The following is an 18,129-nucleotide window of genomic DNA, read 5'->3' as shown; positions in this document are numbered from 1 at the left end:
TCAAATGCTGTTGCCGGCGCGTGGATGCGGGTGGAGTCTGAAGGACCCACTTTGTGTCTCAGGCAACCGTATGATTTATATAATTGATTTGATGGAAGAGTAAAAGAGTGGTACATATTAAGTATACTGGATTGTCTGTTTACAGCTGAGGATCACACAGTATTGATGGTAACAAAATGAGTTGAATGAGCAAATTGAAATTTAGATTCAGATGTAAATTTGAGTGTGATATAAGGAGCATGTAAATTTGAGTGTGATATAAGGAGCATGAGAGGGGCAAGCAGTAACCAAGCATTAGGTCTTTTCAGCACAAGCCACCAGTACAGAGTACAGATTTGCTTTTGTGGAGAAAGGGTCATGGTAACCCCCGGTTACAATGCCATCCATTTTATCTAATTATTAAATCTATTTTCTATTTCTTATCTTATATTAGACAAAAAATAAAATTTCCACTAATATGAACTGCTCCCCGCATATTATATATACTCGTACGATGCTTATCAATAAATGTTATGCTAACTTTGCATGAAATATCTTGCTAGTTTTAGATAGAAGGAACCTTTAATATTCCATGTTTTTCTTGAAACCTAATCTTGTTATTTTACCAGCAATTATAAACTTCTTCATCCGTCCCCTCGTCTAATTAGTAGCGCGCCCATGATGCTAGATACTATAAAATATAACTCAGTACTCACTGCAGTGAGTGACAGAGCTCACATTTTCTCGTCGACGAAAACGTGAAGTCATGGACAGACGGACGGACGGACATGACGAGCACAATAGGGCATTTTTTCCATAAATGAGAAAATGCGCTAAAAAGAACTTTGTCTTCTGCGGTGGCTTGGTAACTCAAGTTGTTTGAGTAGTCGAGTACAACTGTACGCAGAGCTTAATTAATGTGATGGCCGGCATTGAAGTCGATTTTGCTACTCCCGTCATACAGAGAATAATTATGTGCGATCATTAAACAGGAGAAGACAGAAAATTACCGTTTTGGAATGAAGCCTTTTAGCTGCATAGAACGATCGGAACGACCAAAAATTAGAACCTGTAACGTACGTTAAGTTTGAGGCAGTGTAATACGAGTGTTCCTATAAAGCAAATTTACTAAAAAGTTCCGGTCCCCTTATTCAATTTAGTTCTATGAATCAGATCATAATCTCCTTTTTGCATTTAAACTTGTGTTAGGAGGGAGCTGAACTCAAAAGCACTTCGAACTGCATCGCTTGACGACGCGAGAAACTCGCTTCCAGGTTTAAGTTCTGACGTATTTCTAACGAGGATTTCCTTGTCCAATCCTTTTTTTGCAATCAAATTAAATTTTTTCACTCGTATGCTATTACGGACGCCAGCTTTTTTTAGAGCACTTCAGAAATGTGACCTCAGTTTTCATGCTGCTTTGTTGCAAGAATGTTGTGCCAGAAAAGCAGATTCTTACATTTAGTGAAAAAATTTATTTTCAGCGTATGAACTTAAATTTTATTGATCTGCTCGTTTACCTATAACCATCCTCTACGATTGTTGTTTCTAGCAACTTATTTAATTGTATAATATAAACATGAAAGTTTCGCTCGGGCAACGTGCTCCTTCTTTCCTCGTGGATACCAACACCGCGAGCCTGACTTGAAGCTGTTCTCGCAGGCATTTAGCATTGCATAGCATAGTGATGTCGGCGCTGAAGTGTAGGCCTGATGTGGCCTGTCGTCGATTCTTTTCCTTTTCGTGCCTTGTTCATAGATCTAAACTCGTGTCATTTGACCGGATCGTTTCATGACTGACGATAGTTTGAAGTAGCTACTAGACTCCCACCGGGTTCGATAAGGACTCCACTCCCACCGTTCCATTTGTAGCCGAAATTGATATCGGCTGCATAACCTGACTGATGTTAAAAATCTCAATTAATTTTAAAGCACATACTGAGCTTCAGGATGCGTTTCTAATTATTTGATAACAACGATAAACAAATTCACGAGGACAATAATTATGGATGTTCGTACAAGCAAGATATTCTCAATCTTTCCTTTTGACCCTTTTGCCCAACAAAATAATTCACATATATTTCTGCATTCATCAAAATATTGCTCTTTGGTACATTTTATCACTGAAAAATTCCTTTATCGTTGATCATTTACACATAGCTTTCCTGAATTAAGAAGCTTTTAGTATGGTAGTTATCCTGAAAATATTTTGAAATTTAGATAAATTGTATAATATGTTTAGATAAACTTTTTAATACGTTTTTTTTTCATTAAATTTCAGAATATTTGATTATAGAGGAATTAGTGTTATGAATCCCTAGTACCAAAGACATGATAAACGAAGGTATAATTTTTCTCTATTTCAGAGCAGAGAATTCAGGTATTTAGGATACAACTTTGCAAAATTTGTGACGTGATAAGAAATAACATATGCTTAAAAATTGCTTTATAAAGACAACACTTCTAAAGAATCCAGTGTCTCCGATGTTTTATACATGTGCAATGAATTTATAATCTTATTTTCAATTAAAAAATTACCTTTTAATTGTTTTATTATATAAATTGTTTATATTTTCAAAATTATTTAGTCTGTCAATTGATTCATGTATTGTCTCCAACTTAACGCAAGTGTGCAAAATTTCAGATCTATTGGAGAGGTAAAAGTGTGTTAAATATCGATTATTAGATTTGTAGCAGACAAACATACAAACAAACAACAATAAGTGAATTTAAAGAGAAGTGTTGTAAAAGTAACCAAAGATAAAGAGCACTACGAACTATCAAAATGTCACTACCTGTTAGAAGGCGAGTAGAAAAGCCAGCAATGTTATGTGTCGTGATGTCAGCGTTCATCGTAAGCCTTTTCCTACTGTATAATCCCGCTGCTGATAGAGTCTTCAATTTAGTTCTCGAGCACAGACAAAATTATGACAAAACTCTCTTTGGGATCAACACTCAATGTGAGAAATGAGAGCATTAGCCCTATGAAATGAGCATGTATTCATTTAATAACGTTAAACGAACTAATTTCGTAATGAAAACATTTCATTCAACAAATTATTTTGATGTAGGCCAATAATATTTACTGATTTGATGAATTAGTTTGTATAAATTGAACGTTAATGAGATTCCATGACTTCCGGCTCGGGAGAAGTAACGACAACCAAGCCTATCTCATAGCGCACAGTGATCATTTTTTACACAAATTGGAGGAATGCAACAAAATGACAAGTATTTTTTATCTTCTATTCGATGAACATGCAACGATGAAAAATTCGTAACACTAAAAAATAAAATTGCAGGAGCGAATGTGTTTCGAATTGAAAAATGAGTGATAATTAACTATCGATTGTTCACGATGGTCAAGCAAGATGATCATTTTAAATTTGGTAATTCGTAGAAGAGTTGAACAAATGCCGGTAGGTAGTTTCCTAACGTCATTATTATTTTGAAAATAGTATCTTTAAAAATAGGATATTATAGTCATCTTTAAAAAATAGTATGGTAATAGTATCTTTAAATTGATTATGAAACTGAGAATATCAAGGGCGTGCTACAAAATATCGAATTCTTTTTAGCTCTGAACTCAGAAGAGACTCGGTCGGACGATCGACGCCTGATCGACATCATCCGTAAACTCTACCTGACGCCGGCCTCCGCTGAGCCGTACGCGTTTGCAGCAGCGTCGCTTCCTTCCGATGGCCAGGCAACAATTGTCGACAAATTTTTCAAACAAAAGGTGACATAAAACCGAAGTTGCTTGGAATCGTGAAGAGTCTAGCATTAGTTGTCGATTTCAATTTAATAGTGTTAATCTGTCGCTTAAAAACATTTTAAAGTTTTATTCAAATTAACTAACAGTGCAGGGGCTCAGCTGCGGGCAACAAATTTATCACTTAAATAGGCTTGGAGCCAACACCCAGCCTCTGCATGCAATAACTACACCTGTCCTTAGAGATAGTAGCCATAGACTACACTAGAACACCGTACTTGTGACTGTTTACACTGTTTATAGATAATAGCGCCGCAAGTCTCCAGCCCTGATAATTACACTTGGAAAGGAATATGAACTAAAGTGTGAAGTTAGGCAAAGCTAGAGTTCAGTATGCACTCCGAATCCTCATTAGGTAAATCTTCTCGTGTCACTCTACACAAATTACTACACCGCGCTTACAGACGCACGGGGTGACGACGAAAATAAGACATACCTTTGTTCTATCACACCGTTGCAGACACACGGGGTGACAACGATAATTAAGACATACCCTTGTTCTATCACACCGTTGCAGACACACGGGGTGACGACGATAATAAGACATACCCTTGTTCTACCACATCGTTGCAGACACACGGGGTGTTCGTCGAGTGCGGCGCCTACGACGGCGAGTTTCTCTCGAATACGTTATTCCTGGAACGCTTCCGGGTCTGGACGGGCTTGCTGATAGAGCCCGAGCCCAGCAGCTTCGAGGCTTTGAAAAAACGGCATCGCAAGGCCTTAATTGCTAACTCTTGTCTCTCTAGTAAACCACATCCAAGTGAGGTCAGAATTCATAGATTTCCGACTTGCTCTGAGTTGTTGGATTCCCGAGTTTCAGGCATCAGTTTTAATAAACGTATACAATATATGACTCATGAATACACCTGCTGAAAAAAGATTTCATGAGCAGAAACGTTACTGTGAAACTCCGCGAAAAAAAATTTGAAATTCTTATTCTGTTCCACAGTTTGTCCTACGACAAGATAGGGCCCTGAGCGAGATCCTGGACGTCAAAAACATAAGTTACCATCTCGAGACTGGCGGAACTGGGGACGTGAGCTACAAGATAGTGCAATGCTTCCCCTTCTACTCTTTCTTACTGGCCGCCAACATCACCACCGTCGATTACTTCAGCCTCGATGTTGAGGGGCAGGAATTCAATGTGCTCAAGACGATCCCGTGGCACCAAGTTGATATCAAGGTGAGGGATGACGCTGTTCCGGACAAGAAATAGGAATCTAGTTATCGCTGATTGCGATATAAATTAGATTTTGAGATGGTCAAAAAGATCCCGTTGCACCCACTCTATACAATGGTGACTATGGAACGTACGTCAATCAAAGCACATCCATCATCCAAAATTCATGTAACTACTATTAGTTCAAGTTTCGCGTGATGAATAACTGTTAAGTGGTTTTTGAAGGAATACAAATTGATAATTACGATCAACATAATTATTTTTGTGACGTTCCTCCGGGAGCTTGCTTGCTCACGTACTTCAGATATGTTGTCAACAAAATGGCGTTTATGACGTTCACAACATAAATTTTGGATACCTCCGGACTTCAGCATTTAGTGGAACCTAGTGTTCACATCAGCCTTACAATCTTTAGCGAGGTACCAGTAAGATTTATCCAGCAAATCATCAAGGTGACGAGGGAGTATGCAACAATTAAATGTCCTGCGGTTGCAGGGTGGCCCAGTTCTTGCAACTCAGAGTACCAAGATTGGAGCAGTAATTTGTGGGTTTGATCCAAGGTTCCTGCGACATTTTTGGTCAAAATCAGCGAGGGGACCAAGCGATTAAGCACAGCAAACTTTGAGCGGCGATTTGCGTGTTTGAGACCCCCAATACGATGTGAAAATTATGCGATATTCAGAATCAGCGGCAGGTTATTTCGGCAGTTACTGATGCCAGATTTGCTTATCGACACTTTTCCACGTCGATAGATAATTCATGAACTGATGTCACAACTGATCCTTGCACTAAGTTTGTATTGCATAACTTAGATTTTTACCGATCTTTCACTTAGAATTCATCACTGCTATATCTCAGAGCAAAGCTTCAAACTTGTTAGAATTTTTCATCAATATAAGTATGGGCATTCTTTGTAAGTTGCTAAGCTACTGTTGCTTGTTGGAACATACCGTTTTCATTTGTGATAATTATTTTTGAGAATGATCGTACGAAACTGCTTATTCATGATTTTTTCGTGAAATTTTATTTTTCTTGCAACGTTATCATTGTTTTCAGTTTACCGACGCTGCTCACGGAAATAAATTTGAATCCCCATAAGATTTTAATTACCGAACAAATGATCCTAGAACTCGGTTGAAAGTGCGAGGAGATTGAACTCCGCAAGTTAATCGAGACAAGTTAAATGATTATGAATTAATTAAAATAACGGTGCAGTGATATCAAGAGTATTTCCATAACATCTGGTAATAGTTGACCGTTTTGTATAAATATGTGACTCAAGTAAATGTTTGAAGCAAACGGAATTGTCTCTCACAGATTTGTTAGCTTGCAACACTGCTGAAAAATCAATAGGTATGAATTTATACATTCATAATTGTCCAATCTGAAAATTTTTATATAATGTATGAATGTTTGTAACTTTCTTTGTTTCGACCTTCCATGCGTCCTATATTTTAGTAATGCGGTATTAAACCTTAAATTTCCGTACTACAGATTCTTATTCACGTAAATCGTTTGACTCTTTGCCAGCCCATATTTTGTTGAAAACATGTAAATCATAAAAGTTTATTAAAGCTTTGGTTGATGGGGCATAACACATGGCATATGTACCACCAGCTTGCTGTCTTCTTTGAAAAACGCGCTTGCAATAAACTCTACAAGCCGTCGTTTCCTGAGCAGAAAACATATATCTGCGGTAACCGAAAGTAATTATTTTAAGGTGCCTCTTAAACGGTCTCTTAAACTATATTGTTATCAATATACACGAGACCTCTTATAAGATATATTATATTCCGAGTGTAAACTTTTGCCGTTGAGTTAAAGATTTTCAAAATGTTTTAAATGTGGGAATTAACGCCATGTGAAACTGATGGCTTTGTATAGAACCAGTGTGTAAGATATTGATATGCATCAATTGCATAAAATTTAGAAGACTTTGCTTGCAGCTTTTTTCCTCTTGTGCATCGATTAAAACGCATTCAGATTTAGTCCAAGCTAAATTATCAAATAAAGAGATGTTGGGATAGCTTAATTTAATGTACGTATGTCAGAGCGAAAAAATATCATGTGAGAAAGACTAATACCGAATAAATGTACCACTAATTCTCCCAAAGCCTATATATTCAAAATCATTGAATTAAAATTGTGGTTCGCGTGAAATAAATAAATTCGCTTGGTTCTAAATAAATGAAATGTTATATCTCCTATAGTGTGATAGTGGAGAACCTTCAATTCGGGGCCCGAATACTGTCGTCTCAAACGGGCGCCAGACTCTCCCTGGATGCTGTATATCAGAAGCTAGTAACAAAAAAATTTTACTGGTAGCCTGGTTCAAAAATGTTGTGATCAAAATGTTTTCCTCACATGTTTGTGGAATACCCCATAAATAATAGCACAAATGGGTGAAATAGTGATAAAACTAACTCGATAGCCGGTGATTCAGATCCATTGATACCAATCATACCATCAATATGAAATTGCGAACAATTTATAAATCTACAAGAATAGTTAGGCTATTCTTCGGCGTCACGTTTATGATGTCCATGTTGGGCGTATATCTCCTAAATTATTCCGCTTGGTACGATGGCTCTTCTGTGATTGAACAAGATTCGGATTCCGACAAACTTCTCGATAAAATCAGTATTCAAGGTAAGAACTCAGCATCAACGAGTCGTGTTACATTCAAACTACGTCATTAATAAAAATTAGCACATGATATGCATAAATGTACCATAACAAATTGTTTGCGTGATTGGCCCAATTGGTTGTGCTAAATCATAATTATAACACCACTCGCGATTTGGCTTAAGTGGGTAACTGTAGACATGCCAGATCTCACTGCAATGTTGATTCAACCCAAGTAACCCTGAGTTGGTTGGTCATGGGAGCGTGTTCTGTTCATTGAATCTCGTATAAAATTTTGTCAAATCCACAATTTAGGGATTACGCAGAAAATACGCGACAGAGCTCTTATATGCCTGGATGCACAGATCCTGGCTGTCTTAGTCATGAAATTCGATGACTCTTCAATGAAGTTTTGATCGACGTTTCAGTAACCTTCCTAACTCGCTAGGATTGCATCTAGAATTATCGTACACTCTTCTCTGCTGCGACCACAGATAAAGTCGGTTTTCTATACCGCAAATGACTGCTTTGTCGTCATCCTGAAATGGTGTTGCGGTGTTATTATTTTTTTTTTCAGATTTAAACTCGGAGAAGACTCGGTCGGACGATCCCATCCTGATCGATATCATCCGTAAACGTTTCCTAACGCCAGCCTCCACAGAGCCGTACGCGCTCTCAGAGCACACAGTACAATCTGAAGGCCAAACGAAAATTGTCGACGAGTTTTTCAAACAAAAGGTGACCTAATTTAGCTAACTTTACGCACTAATCTCGTACATGATGCTTGAAATTCCAAATTTGATTTTGTACAAAATTCTGCATTCGCTTGAATAAAAGTTCTTAGTCCGGAGCATAGCAATATTAGGAACACAAAAGTTGGATTTATTCTAAAATTTGGAGAGAAGAATATGTCCAGTGAGATAACGTGAAAGTAAAGAAGTTCGCACTCCTACTGCGTTGTATGGGTGGGACGCACATACCTACCATAGTTCTACCACACTGCCGCCGACACATGGGGTGGAGAGTGGAGAAGTATACAAGAAATAACCTTGTAATACCACACCGTTGCAGACACACGGGGTGTTCGTCGAGTGCGGCGCCTACGACGGCGAGTTTCTCTCGAATACGTTATTCCTGGAACGCTTCCGGGCCTGGACGGGCTTGCTGATAGAGCCCGAGCCTGACAACTTCGAGGCTTTAAAGAAACGGCATCGCAAGGCCATCATCTCAAATGCTTGTCTATCCAGTAAACCCCATCCAAGTGAGGTCAGTTTATTGACAATTCCCTGTGTGCTTGTCTCTTGAAATTCGAGATGTCCAAGTTCTCTGGTCATTTCTTTACCCTTAACCTTCTTGAGTACTTATAAAATGATATGGTCGAATCTGGGCGGAACAACAAATACGAATAACTTTTGCATCCGAGTGAGGTAAGGATTTGTCGTATTTTACGAATTTGCTGCCGAGTTGCTGGACTGAAGACTCTTGCGTAATCGTAACGAAGTGAATTGCGATATTAACAACATTAGTCAACATATATAATAAAATATACATGCGTGATATAAGAATAAAAACGTAACGATCCTATGTTTAGTTATGAATGTATTAGAAATCACCTCAGTGCATCCCTTCAGGCCATCATGCGACAGGAAAACTTCATGAGTGAGACTCAGGACGCAGAAAACTTGATTCATGACCACGTATCGGGTCACGATAACTACAAGATCGTGCAATGCTTCCCTTTCTACTCCATTTTACTGGCCGCCAACATCACCACCATCGACTACTTCAGCCTCGACGTTGAGGGACAGGAATTTAATGTACTCAAGACGATCCCGTGGCATCGAGTCGATATCAAGGTGAGAGATGACGCAGATTATGGGATCTTGGCATCAAATATAAATCAAGATGGCTTTCGTTCAGATGTGACAAGATGCAAATTTTGAGATAAGCGGTCACATGAAATTCGGAAGTCTTTGGGGTAGATGTAGGATTTAAGCCTCTTAGTGCTGTAGATTGCAAGGTGATATCGATTGGTTTGAAATTTCAGTGCTTAATGAATAGTCATTGTCCCCAAAAATAGGTTGTGTGTGCGCATTTTATGTTATAAATGTTCAATTTGAAAAACCTGGACCCTTTGACGATCACGCCTCCGTAATAAGTTCATTGCGTCGATGCATCACGCAGGATTCTATGAATAATTATAATCTACAATATCTCAATGAATTTTGTACATAGACAAATTATTTGAATCGTATAAGGTTAGGCTTTGAGGACTTGTAAATGATTCAGTTTGTTGCATTTCGTACAGATAACTGCGGGGAAGAAGCCCAGTGTCATCTGTAAGGAAAATATCTATGTAAGAAAATGATGATTGATGAGAGCTCTGAAGAGTCTGATTGATAACAGCAGCAAATACAAGTAAATTCATCCGAAACAAAACCAAGTGTTATAAGTGAGCAGTGTTTTCTCAAAGAGTCTTCTCACAGTCATCGTTGATTGACAAAGTCATCGAGACTACAAAATTGTGAATCTAGCCTCTCTCATTCATCACATTGCTGATGTCTCAACTACCAAATGATACTTGTACAGTTGTACCAAATCGCTTTCATTCTTAGTAGTCGCTGTACTCTAATAGAAACTATAGATCTTATAAGGTATAAACAAACCTCCTATTCCTACTTGCATGTACCTCTTAGTTGAGGGCACGAACTCAATGCTGTTGCATTACTATTGCGACTCGACGGACTCGTAGCTAGCGGTGATCTACGTAGAATCTAGGTAGATTCTATAGTCTAGACTCTAGACGAATCTGATTTATATGAACCGTTGGTGACCGATCTATAAGTTCCCATCAAGGCAACAAGAGCCAAAAAAAAAAAAACATTGGTGCGTTCCAGAGTATTCCTGTATGATTTTGTAGCGCAAATCTTTCTGCAGGTAATTTCCGTGGAGTACAAGCACGTCAAGGAAGGCAAGATGGGCGTAAACTCCTTCATGGAGGACGTTGGTTACCATGCGTATGGGGAAGTTTCCGACGTCTCCGGTGCTTTCATCGACACGGTCTACGTCAGGCAAGACCTTCTCAGTAGATGAGGTCCCGCGCACTTGGCAGATTGGTCACTCGGTCATCGCAAAAATTGGTCAGATTGTACAATTATCGATGCACTTTTTTGCTTTTATCTTGGTCCAACTGACCCAGTTTCTACTTGCGAAAAGGAGTTTCAGTATGAAGTGCATAAATTGTGTTACAATTTGGACAATATTACCCATTCATTTGTATGTAGGAAGATCACGTGGTGGGTGGGCGGCAGTTTATGTCATTTTACACTTTAATGATGTGACATAATGTAGATTTCATGGACCTGCATAATTTTTGTGATAGAACGCTAATGTTATTGGTTCACGTAATACAACATCATAACTTAAGGAAAGATTACTTGTGTCTGGGAAGCTTTCCATCGAGTCGATTACAACATAGAACTGAGGAATCCGACTATTTTTCGCTAAAAGTTTGTATGAAGTATGATCGACCATGGATTAAAACGCAATTTGGCTTTATGCTCATGAATTTGAAGCTATCTGTGCGTATATGAGAGAAAATTTGATTATTTTACATTTATATTGAGGTCTCTTGCCTCGAAACTTTGTACCTGTTTACAGTGAAGCAACCTCCAGACCTAACCAGAGCTGGGCAGCGCTACTTTGAAATGTAGCGGCCGCTACAGCTACATGCTCTAAATGTAGCGGGCGCTACCGCTACAATTGCTTAAATGGAGCGCCGCTAACGCTCCTGAAAATGTAGAGCCGCGATATGTAGCGCGATACTGCCCACCTCTGGACCTAACATAAAACACAACTGTTACGGAAATTGTTCTGCAGTTAGTATTGTTTTTGCGCCATTATAAGGCTATGAAGGCTTACCAATTGTAATTGTGGCGTCAGCGATGAATAGGCGAATTTTGGTTTCGACCGATCTTATAAATCGAAAAATTCTTATAGTTCGCTGGGGTTTCGAACCCACGGCTCACTGCTCCAATCTTGCTATTCTCAACCACCTGGACACCTAGCAATGTTCATCAGATCCGGTACAAGAAGCCACGATTGAACTCGTATTTTAATGCTCCTATCCAGGTACAGAGAACTGAAGATCTGGGACACTCTGCCTGTGCATAAACTGCTGCAAATATTTCAGAATATTTACCAGATGACAGGACAGTTCGATAACGACAGGTGCTTCTGTCGTTATTAAATGAAGGTCTGGGTGACCAGGGTGATGTATATAAAAAAAGAAGGTAAATGGAACTCCCGCATCGAAGCCATCAATCCATTTTACACAAATTTTTTTGCGAGGTAAAAATAATATGCTGTCGCTGAAGTCTCTAAGCAAGAACCAAGAAAAAAAGTCGTATGTTGCCCAAGCTCTATTACGAAAACTTTTAATAACCGAACCTTACAACAATCTTAGGGTAGGAGCCAAATCAGCTGTATTTTCTTAACCCAATTTAAAACAGAATAAATTTTAAAATTAGTTTTTCTTAATAGTACCGTAAAGGATAATGTTTACATTCGTAAAATTATATGAACCAATTTTTACTCAAAAGACGAGAGGAAATTTAGCTCGTCAAAAAAGGTTAGATGAAATTCACATAACAAATCTCAATGGACATGTCCGTGTTGTTTTAGAATATTTTTTGGCAACTTGTACAGTATTTAATCTTAGTTATAGAACTATTGGTAACATCAATTATTCCAGCACGAAAAATTGCAATTTTAAAACAGGGAGAAATAAAATGTGCTTCATTAAATTTTCATAAAAATTAAAAGAATCGTGAATGTTTCATTGGACGCCGTAGTTGTTCCTGATGCAAGATTATCCCGATCGTCTAGACGAGCTACGATACGAATGATACAAAAGGATTTTCAGACATATTAATGGAACATAATTGACGCCATATCATTCGACATCTATAAGGACCTTAAAGATTTTGCATCAAGTTGAAATTGGTAGCCACGCATATTTGAAACAGATTCAACCGTTTTTCTGCTGCTATTTTAAAATTACTGTTTTAACCATCAGAACGGTTGGCAGCGATATGCCGCCTGCAGACTAAGGATTAATGCTTTGAAATTGATTTTGTCGTCAATTTGCAAAAAAATATTATTAGTAGTAGTAGGGTTCACTCGCGTTTTAGTATCTCAGCTATATAATTCCATAAGTCAAGAAATAATATCCCCAGCAAGGCGGACGGTGGCAATTATTGAACATTTGTTTTCTCATCAGTTCATCACCTACAATAGGCGGTCTCGTGTGACCAGCCCGCTGAAGCTGGCTCGAAAGAAGCAGCGTTAGCATCTCAATGAGACGAAATGACAAGGAGGGACAGGTGAAAAGCAAAAGAAACGAAGACACTCAAGCAAGCGGTCGTTTACATGAGACATTGGCTGTCTGCACTAGAGAAATGCCCTGCATATATAACAATTGACTCCACAACTAAATCCCCCACTCAGGCACTGCAAGCTTTATGATGGGCGTTCAGAGCCTCACGGTGCCACCACCTGCTCCTCAGAGCCTCACGGCGCCACCACCTGCTCCCTCAGAGCCTCATGGTGCCACCACCTGCTCCTTCAGAGCCTCACGGTGCCACCACCTGCTCCTTCAGAGCCTCACGGCGCCACGACCTGCTCCCTCAGAGCCTTACAGTGCCACCACCTGCTCCATCAGAGCCTCACGGTGCCACCACCTGCTCCTTCAGAGCCTCACGGTGCCACCACCTGCTCCCTCAGAGCCTCACGGTGGGCCTCAGTGACCCGGAAGAGAGGCCCGTGGCCAGGCACGATGTGGTTGGCAAACTCGGCAACGTTGCAGCGATGTCGTCTCTGCAGCGCCTCGTCTTCTGAACCTGCGTCGCGCCACAGTGTAGGATTCAAGATGTCTTCCTCGCGCTCAAATAGATCACCTGATGAAATAACGTACGTCAGAAAATCATTGGCAAAATAAGTTTATATGTGTCAACTGAAGGAAGGGGATATGCCATAGGTTTTTGACAAAACTCGATGGATTGATGATGCAAGGCATCAAGTCTCTACAAATGTAACCTGGAACTCTATGACATTAATATCATTAAATATCAAGTTAATGTTTTTGATTGAAAGGATATTGCTACTTCCATCTGAAGAAAATGTGGAAAGAGTGTAATTTCTTAGTCTGAGCCACAATATTTAATAACATGCTAATATTTTAATTATAGGGCAAGGTAGGTGAATGAATGAATATTGGGTAAATGATTGGTGATTGGCAGAGATATGAGTATGTAGTCTCAAGCAAAATTTGGAGGGTATGGTGGGCCATATTTCAATGGACTCTAAGTGACCGTATATGGTAAATTGCCCACTAAAGGGTTAATATATTTGAAATTTGTGGTTTATTAGGAAGAAACCTTATTGAATTTTTTCACTAAGAAATGCCTAAGTCAACAGTCTCCAAGACTGTTGACTTGATTCCATTTGTCCATGTTTTTAAATTGGCAGAATATTGTGTAATGTTCATACTTAAAATAAAAAATGTTACCATTATTGGGAAGGAAGATTATGCAATGTGCAAATTCATTTTTTAATTGAAGAATAAAATAAATTATGATCGGTTAGAAAAAATTTTTTAGAAGATAACTCCCTCCATTTTTATATGACACAGTTATCTTTGAACAACATCATTACGTACAACACTGCTTAATGCACATTACAGCTACACACACACAACACAACTGTACACAGAACACAGTTACACATGAAGAACAATCACACTCTGTCTAGCCACACACGAAATAATAGTAAACCAAAATACAGCCGTAAATACATAATACAGCTACATATATCTGACCACAAAATCACAACTAAAGACCCAAAAACTGATAGTAGAACAAAATGCATAGAAACACAAAAATTAGAGAACAGCACATATCACAACAATGCAGAGAGTGAAGTAACACACCAGCAACGACAACAATGCAGAGAGTAAAGTAACACACCAACAATGACAACAATGCAGAGAGTAAAGTAACACACCAGCAACGACAACAATGCAGAGAGTGAAGTAACACACCAGCAATGACAACAATGCAGAGAGTAAAGTAACACACCAGCAATGACAACAATGCCAAGGTTTTCCGAGTTGACTCTGACGCTGACATGCTCCCGTGTGTGGCCTGGAGTGGGCAACACGCTGATGTGGGGTGTCAAGTGGTAGGCTTCACCTGCCCATCGAGAAGTGCACCCGTTCACAAGCCTGCTTTATGTCATCCAACCTCTGTAAGATATACAACTTTAATTTCATGCAACATAACTTATAAACGTTACATAAATACAACCATATTACTGAATATTTTTAAATTATATGATGCAACATAATTTATACCTAAACTTTACATAAATAAAACCATATATAACTAAATATTTTTTAAATTATATGAATTTGAAAAATCAATCAAATTAATTCTTATTATTAATCAATAAAATATCTTCCAGTAATTAGTACCTAACACATATATATATACATTGATGATTGAGTCACCATCTTATTAACCCACATTTTCATATTGAAGATATTAGGTTGAATGATAAAGTATTTTTCAATTATTACTTTGCTTGAATGAATTGTAAATAGCAATTGGAAAGGGAATGAATATTAGAGCATAAGGAAATTATACATATTCCTATGTAATTAAAGAGAGTGATCTATTGAATTATCAGTTCTTTCTGTAATGCTTCTGTAGAATGGAATCAATGGATAACAATAGAGAAAACTTACTTGGAAAATTCATATACAAGAACTATATAAGAATTTATTATATTTATTTTTAATAACAGCACCTGTGTCAAATGGATGCAGGTAAAATGCATCTCTACAAGACACAGTGTAGCTCACAATGTGCTGAACAGCCTTGGTGAAGAGGTTGTGGTTGCCTACATGGTCGCTGTGTCCATGTGTTGCTATGGCATATGAAACATCATCTGGTCCCACTTGATGCTTCTCCAGGCCTGTTCCAAAAAAAAGTACGTAGAGATGATACCTGTGGTCAGAAAATCGCAGACAAATCTTGCAGTCATACAAATACTTTGAGAAACATTTGCTGTTATTTGCATTGTCTTATGACTAGCTAACAGGTATGAATTGTGACAATTCAGATTTCCATGCTCTGAATCCATAAAAAACTTTATTTTCCTGATAGAACATCAGTTTTTTTTAATTTATGACTGACATTGATTAAAAATAGAAATAGCTGTTAGTTAAAATGAAATGGGCAGTTGAAAATTTGAACAACTAATTTAGAATATTTTTTCAAAGAAGTTAGGTACACCCTCAGAAGGGAAAATGGAAGTACCTTAGTTAGTAGTTAGTACCAGTGTATTTGAGTTGAACCATAAAATTTTCCAATACCTTCATACTACCTCTTTATTCCAATAGGTAGTATTTTTGTAGGAACAAATTTTTCATATTATCACTATTATTCTACAAATTGGTTATTGGGCATCTGGTTGAAACAAACTTTGAGGGCACATTACATTACATGATTACAGTGACCCCTGACCAGGCTGGAATCCTAGTCTAGTCTAGACACCTTGAGGCTGAGCCTTGAGGGGTATTAAATGAGGGGCAATGATTACAGAATTTACAGAACACATAAGTGATAAGTTTAATCATGAAATAATAGTTAATTTATAGTTATTTAATAGTGTAGTCTGTACTCTGTAGTGTAATACCCTAATTGCCATTTTTGCCAATAATACACACAGGATGAGACTAGGTACTATGACTATCACTATGAGTTAGTATAAGTTGGTCTTGAGCAAGCAATTTTCTCTGCATGGTCTACGACAGTACTCTACGTTGACAATATGAACAAAATTAGTAACTAGCCTAGGTAAGGTAAAGTAACTGCAGTGAAATGAGCATTAACTTTTCTAAATATTTTACCTTTCAAAATATTATCCTTATCCCATGCAGTCATGGTATCTACAATTACAATATGTTCTCCTTTGATTAGAACACATGAGCAGTTTGCTTTCATAGTTCCATTTTCCAAGTAGGAATACCCATCGTAAAGCACATCAACTCTAGGCAGAGCTACATCTGAATGATCTGATTCATCTCGATCAACTCTTTCCTCCATTTTTATTTGAACTTGGAGCACCTGACGAAAAAGTTATTGAACATTAATTTGAATTTACGAACTCACGATAAAACACAGATCAAATACGAATCGAACTGATGCTCTGTACAAAAGTTTGCCGGACGTTAACAATCAGCTAAGTAAGCACCACTATTTTACTCAGACGCTCTCATAGCCTACTCGTCGATGTCGTATGATGGTGACATCGTACCCTGAGTAGAACCCCGACTCCTTGTAACGCTTGCTCATTTCCTCTGCTGGCGCTGGGCCTTCACTTCTCACTCAGTTCTCAGTCAGTGTGCTCCGTGAGATTGTGGGGTGATGATCACGCGTTTCTGTACTGTGCGGTGTCACGCTCCCTCTACTGTAGTTTTTATCTTTCGTTGAATACTTTGGAGAATTAAGATTTGTTTGTCAATTTAACAGATCGTTGAATTTACAGTCGACGATGGCCTGTCAGGAGAAGCTCATCACTAGGAAATGAGGTAACCTTGAGCTCTTGCCCAACTTAGTAACCATCTTTTATACTTTATAGAAAGCTCAAGAAATGAATTGCAAAATTGGATTAGTATAAGTTATAACGACTATTTAGACCCTTTTAATTTCATATGGATTGTTCTGATTGTTTTCTGCGCATATCACGAAGAAAATGAATAACAATAAAATGGACATTGATTGTCGTATAAAATTAATCTATTTTTTAATTTTTCGAGCCTGAATGGAGTTAGAAATGATTGATTTGAAATTCTTAGGGTCTTTTTGGATTTTGTAAATCGCAACAGCAGTTGAAGGTCAAACAATCGAATGTCAATTTCGAGGAATCTTATCACGACCATGGAATCTTATGCAGCATGCTTAATTAATAGCTAATACGGTAATACCAAACAACGTTTGGTAATCGAGAGAACGACCATTGCAGACTTCATCAGATAAATAAATTTCGAATTTGAGTGATATAATATCACTTAAATTCTTCTTCGGTGAAACCTTCTACAATGATTTATCCGCCTAATGATTTTTAGTGATAGTCGTTCTATCATCGGCAAGCTTTGTGGATTTTTGCATGAAAGCAAAATCCTATCCAAAATGAAGAGATGGCCATCTTCATTCGTAGTAAACTAACTTTTGACAGCTCATTTTATGATTTATCCGTACGGTCTTGCTGTCATGGTCTTAAATTGTCATCCGAACTATCTCTCAAGATATTATTTTTACATGGGAGCGAGACAAAAATTCGGAAAGTGGTAACGAATCGAGCCCAAGGACGTCCACGTATGAATAGAAGTGTCGGCGCTGAAGAAATAGGCCCATGGCCGGATTAAATCTTTCATTCTTACATCTTTGTAGACTCTAAAAATGTTTCGACGTTCAGTACGTACGTTAATTTTTCATTGATATTTGTGT

General features: G+C 38.1%; 3 protein-coding genes across 3 annotated transcripts; 2 read left to right on the top strand and 1 right to left on the bottom strand.

Annotated features, from left to right (window-relative positions):
* Positions 1-2,730: 2,730 nt before the first annotated feature.
* Positions 2,731-4,969, top strand: LOC108671511 (protein Star-like). Its single transcript, XM_018159065.2, has 4 exons — positions 2,731-2,938; positions 3,557-3,717; positions 4,324-4,518; positions 4,703-4,969. The coding sequence occupies exons 1-4, from the start codon at positions 2,764-2,766 to the stop codon at positions 4,967-4,969; spliced, it is 798 nt and encodes a 265-aa protein (XP_018014554.2). The 5' UTR covers positions 2,731-2,763.
* Positions 4,970-7,470: 2,501 nt separating this feature from the next.
* On the top strand, positions 7,471-11,278 carry LOC108671510. The gene is made up of 5 exons (XM_018159064.2): positions 7,471-7,582; positions 8,136-8,296; positions 8,630-8,824; positions 9,190-9,414; positions 10,496-11,278. The coding sequence occupies exons 1-5, from the start codon at positions 7,471-7,473 to the stop codon at positions 10,649-10,651; spliced, it is 849 nt and encodes a 282-aa protein (XP_018014553.1). The 3' UTR covers positions 10,652-11,278.
* A 1,818-nt stretch (positions 11,279-13,096) lies between these two features.
* On the bottom strand, positions 13,097-16,897 carry LOC108671515 (metallo-beta-lactamase domain-containing protein 1). Its single transcript, XM_018159068.2, has 4 exons — positions 16,530-16,897; positions 15,425-15,592; positions 14,695-14,808; positions 13,097-13,515 (listed from the first exon to the last, which is right to left on the bottom strand). Exons 1-4 carry the CDS (start codon positions 16,723-16,725, stop codon positions 13,316-13,318), a joined length of 678 nt encoding a protein of 225 aa, XP_018014557.1. The 5' UTR covers positions 16,726-16,897; the 3' UTR covers positions 13,097-13,315.
* Between the last annotated feature and the right edge of the window lie 1,232 nt (positions 16,898-18,129).

This window comes from Hyalella azteca, unplaced genomic scaffold (assembly GCF_000764305.2).
Source record: "Hyalella azteca isolate HAZT.00-mixed unplaced genomic scaffold, Hazt_2.0.2 contig9922, whole genome shotgun sequence".
NCBI lineage: Eukaryota > Metazoa > Arthropoda > Malacostraca > Amphipoda > Hyalellidae > Hyalella > Hyalella azteca.
Note: the sequence above shows the minus strand (reverse complement) of the source record. Positions and strands in the feature narration are given on the sequence as shown.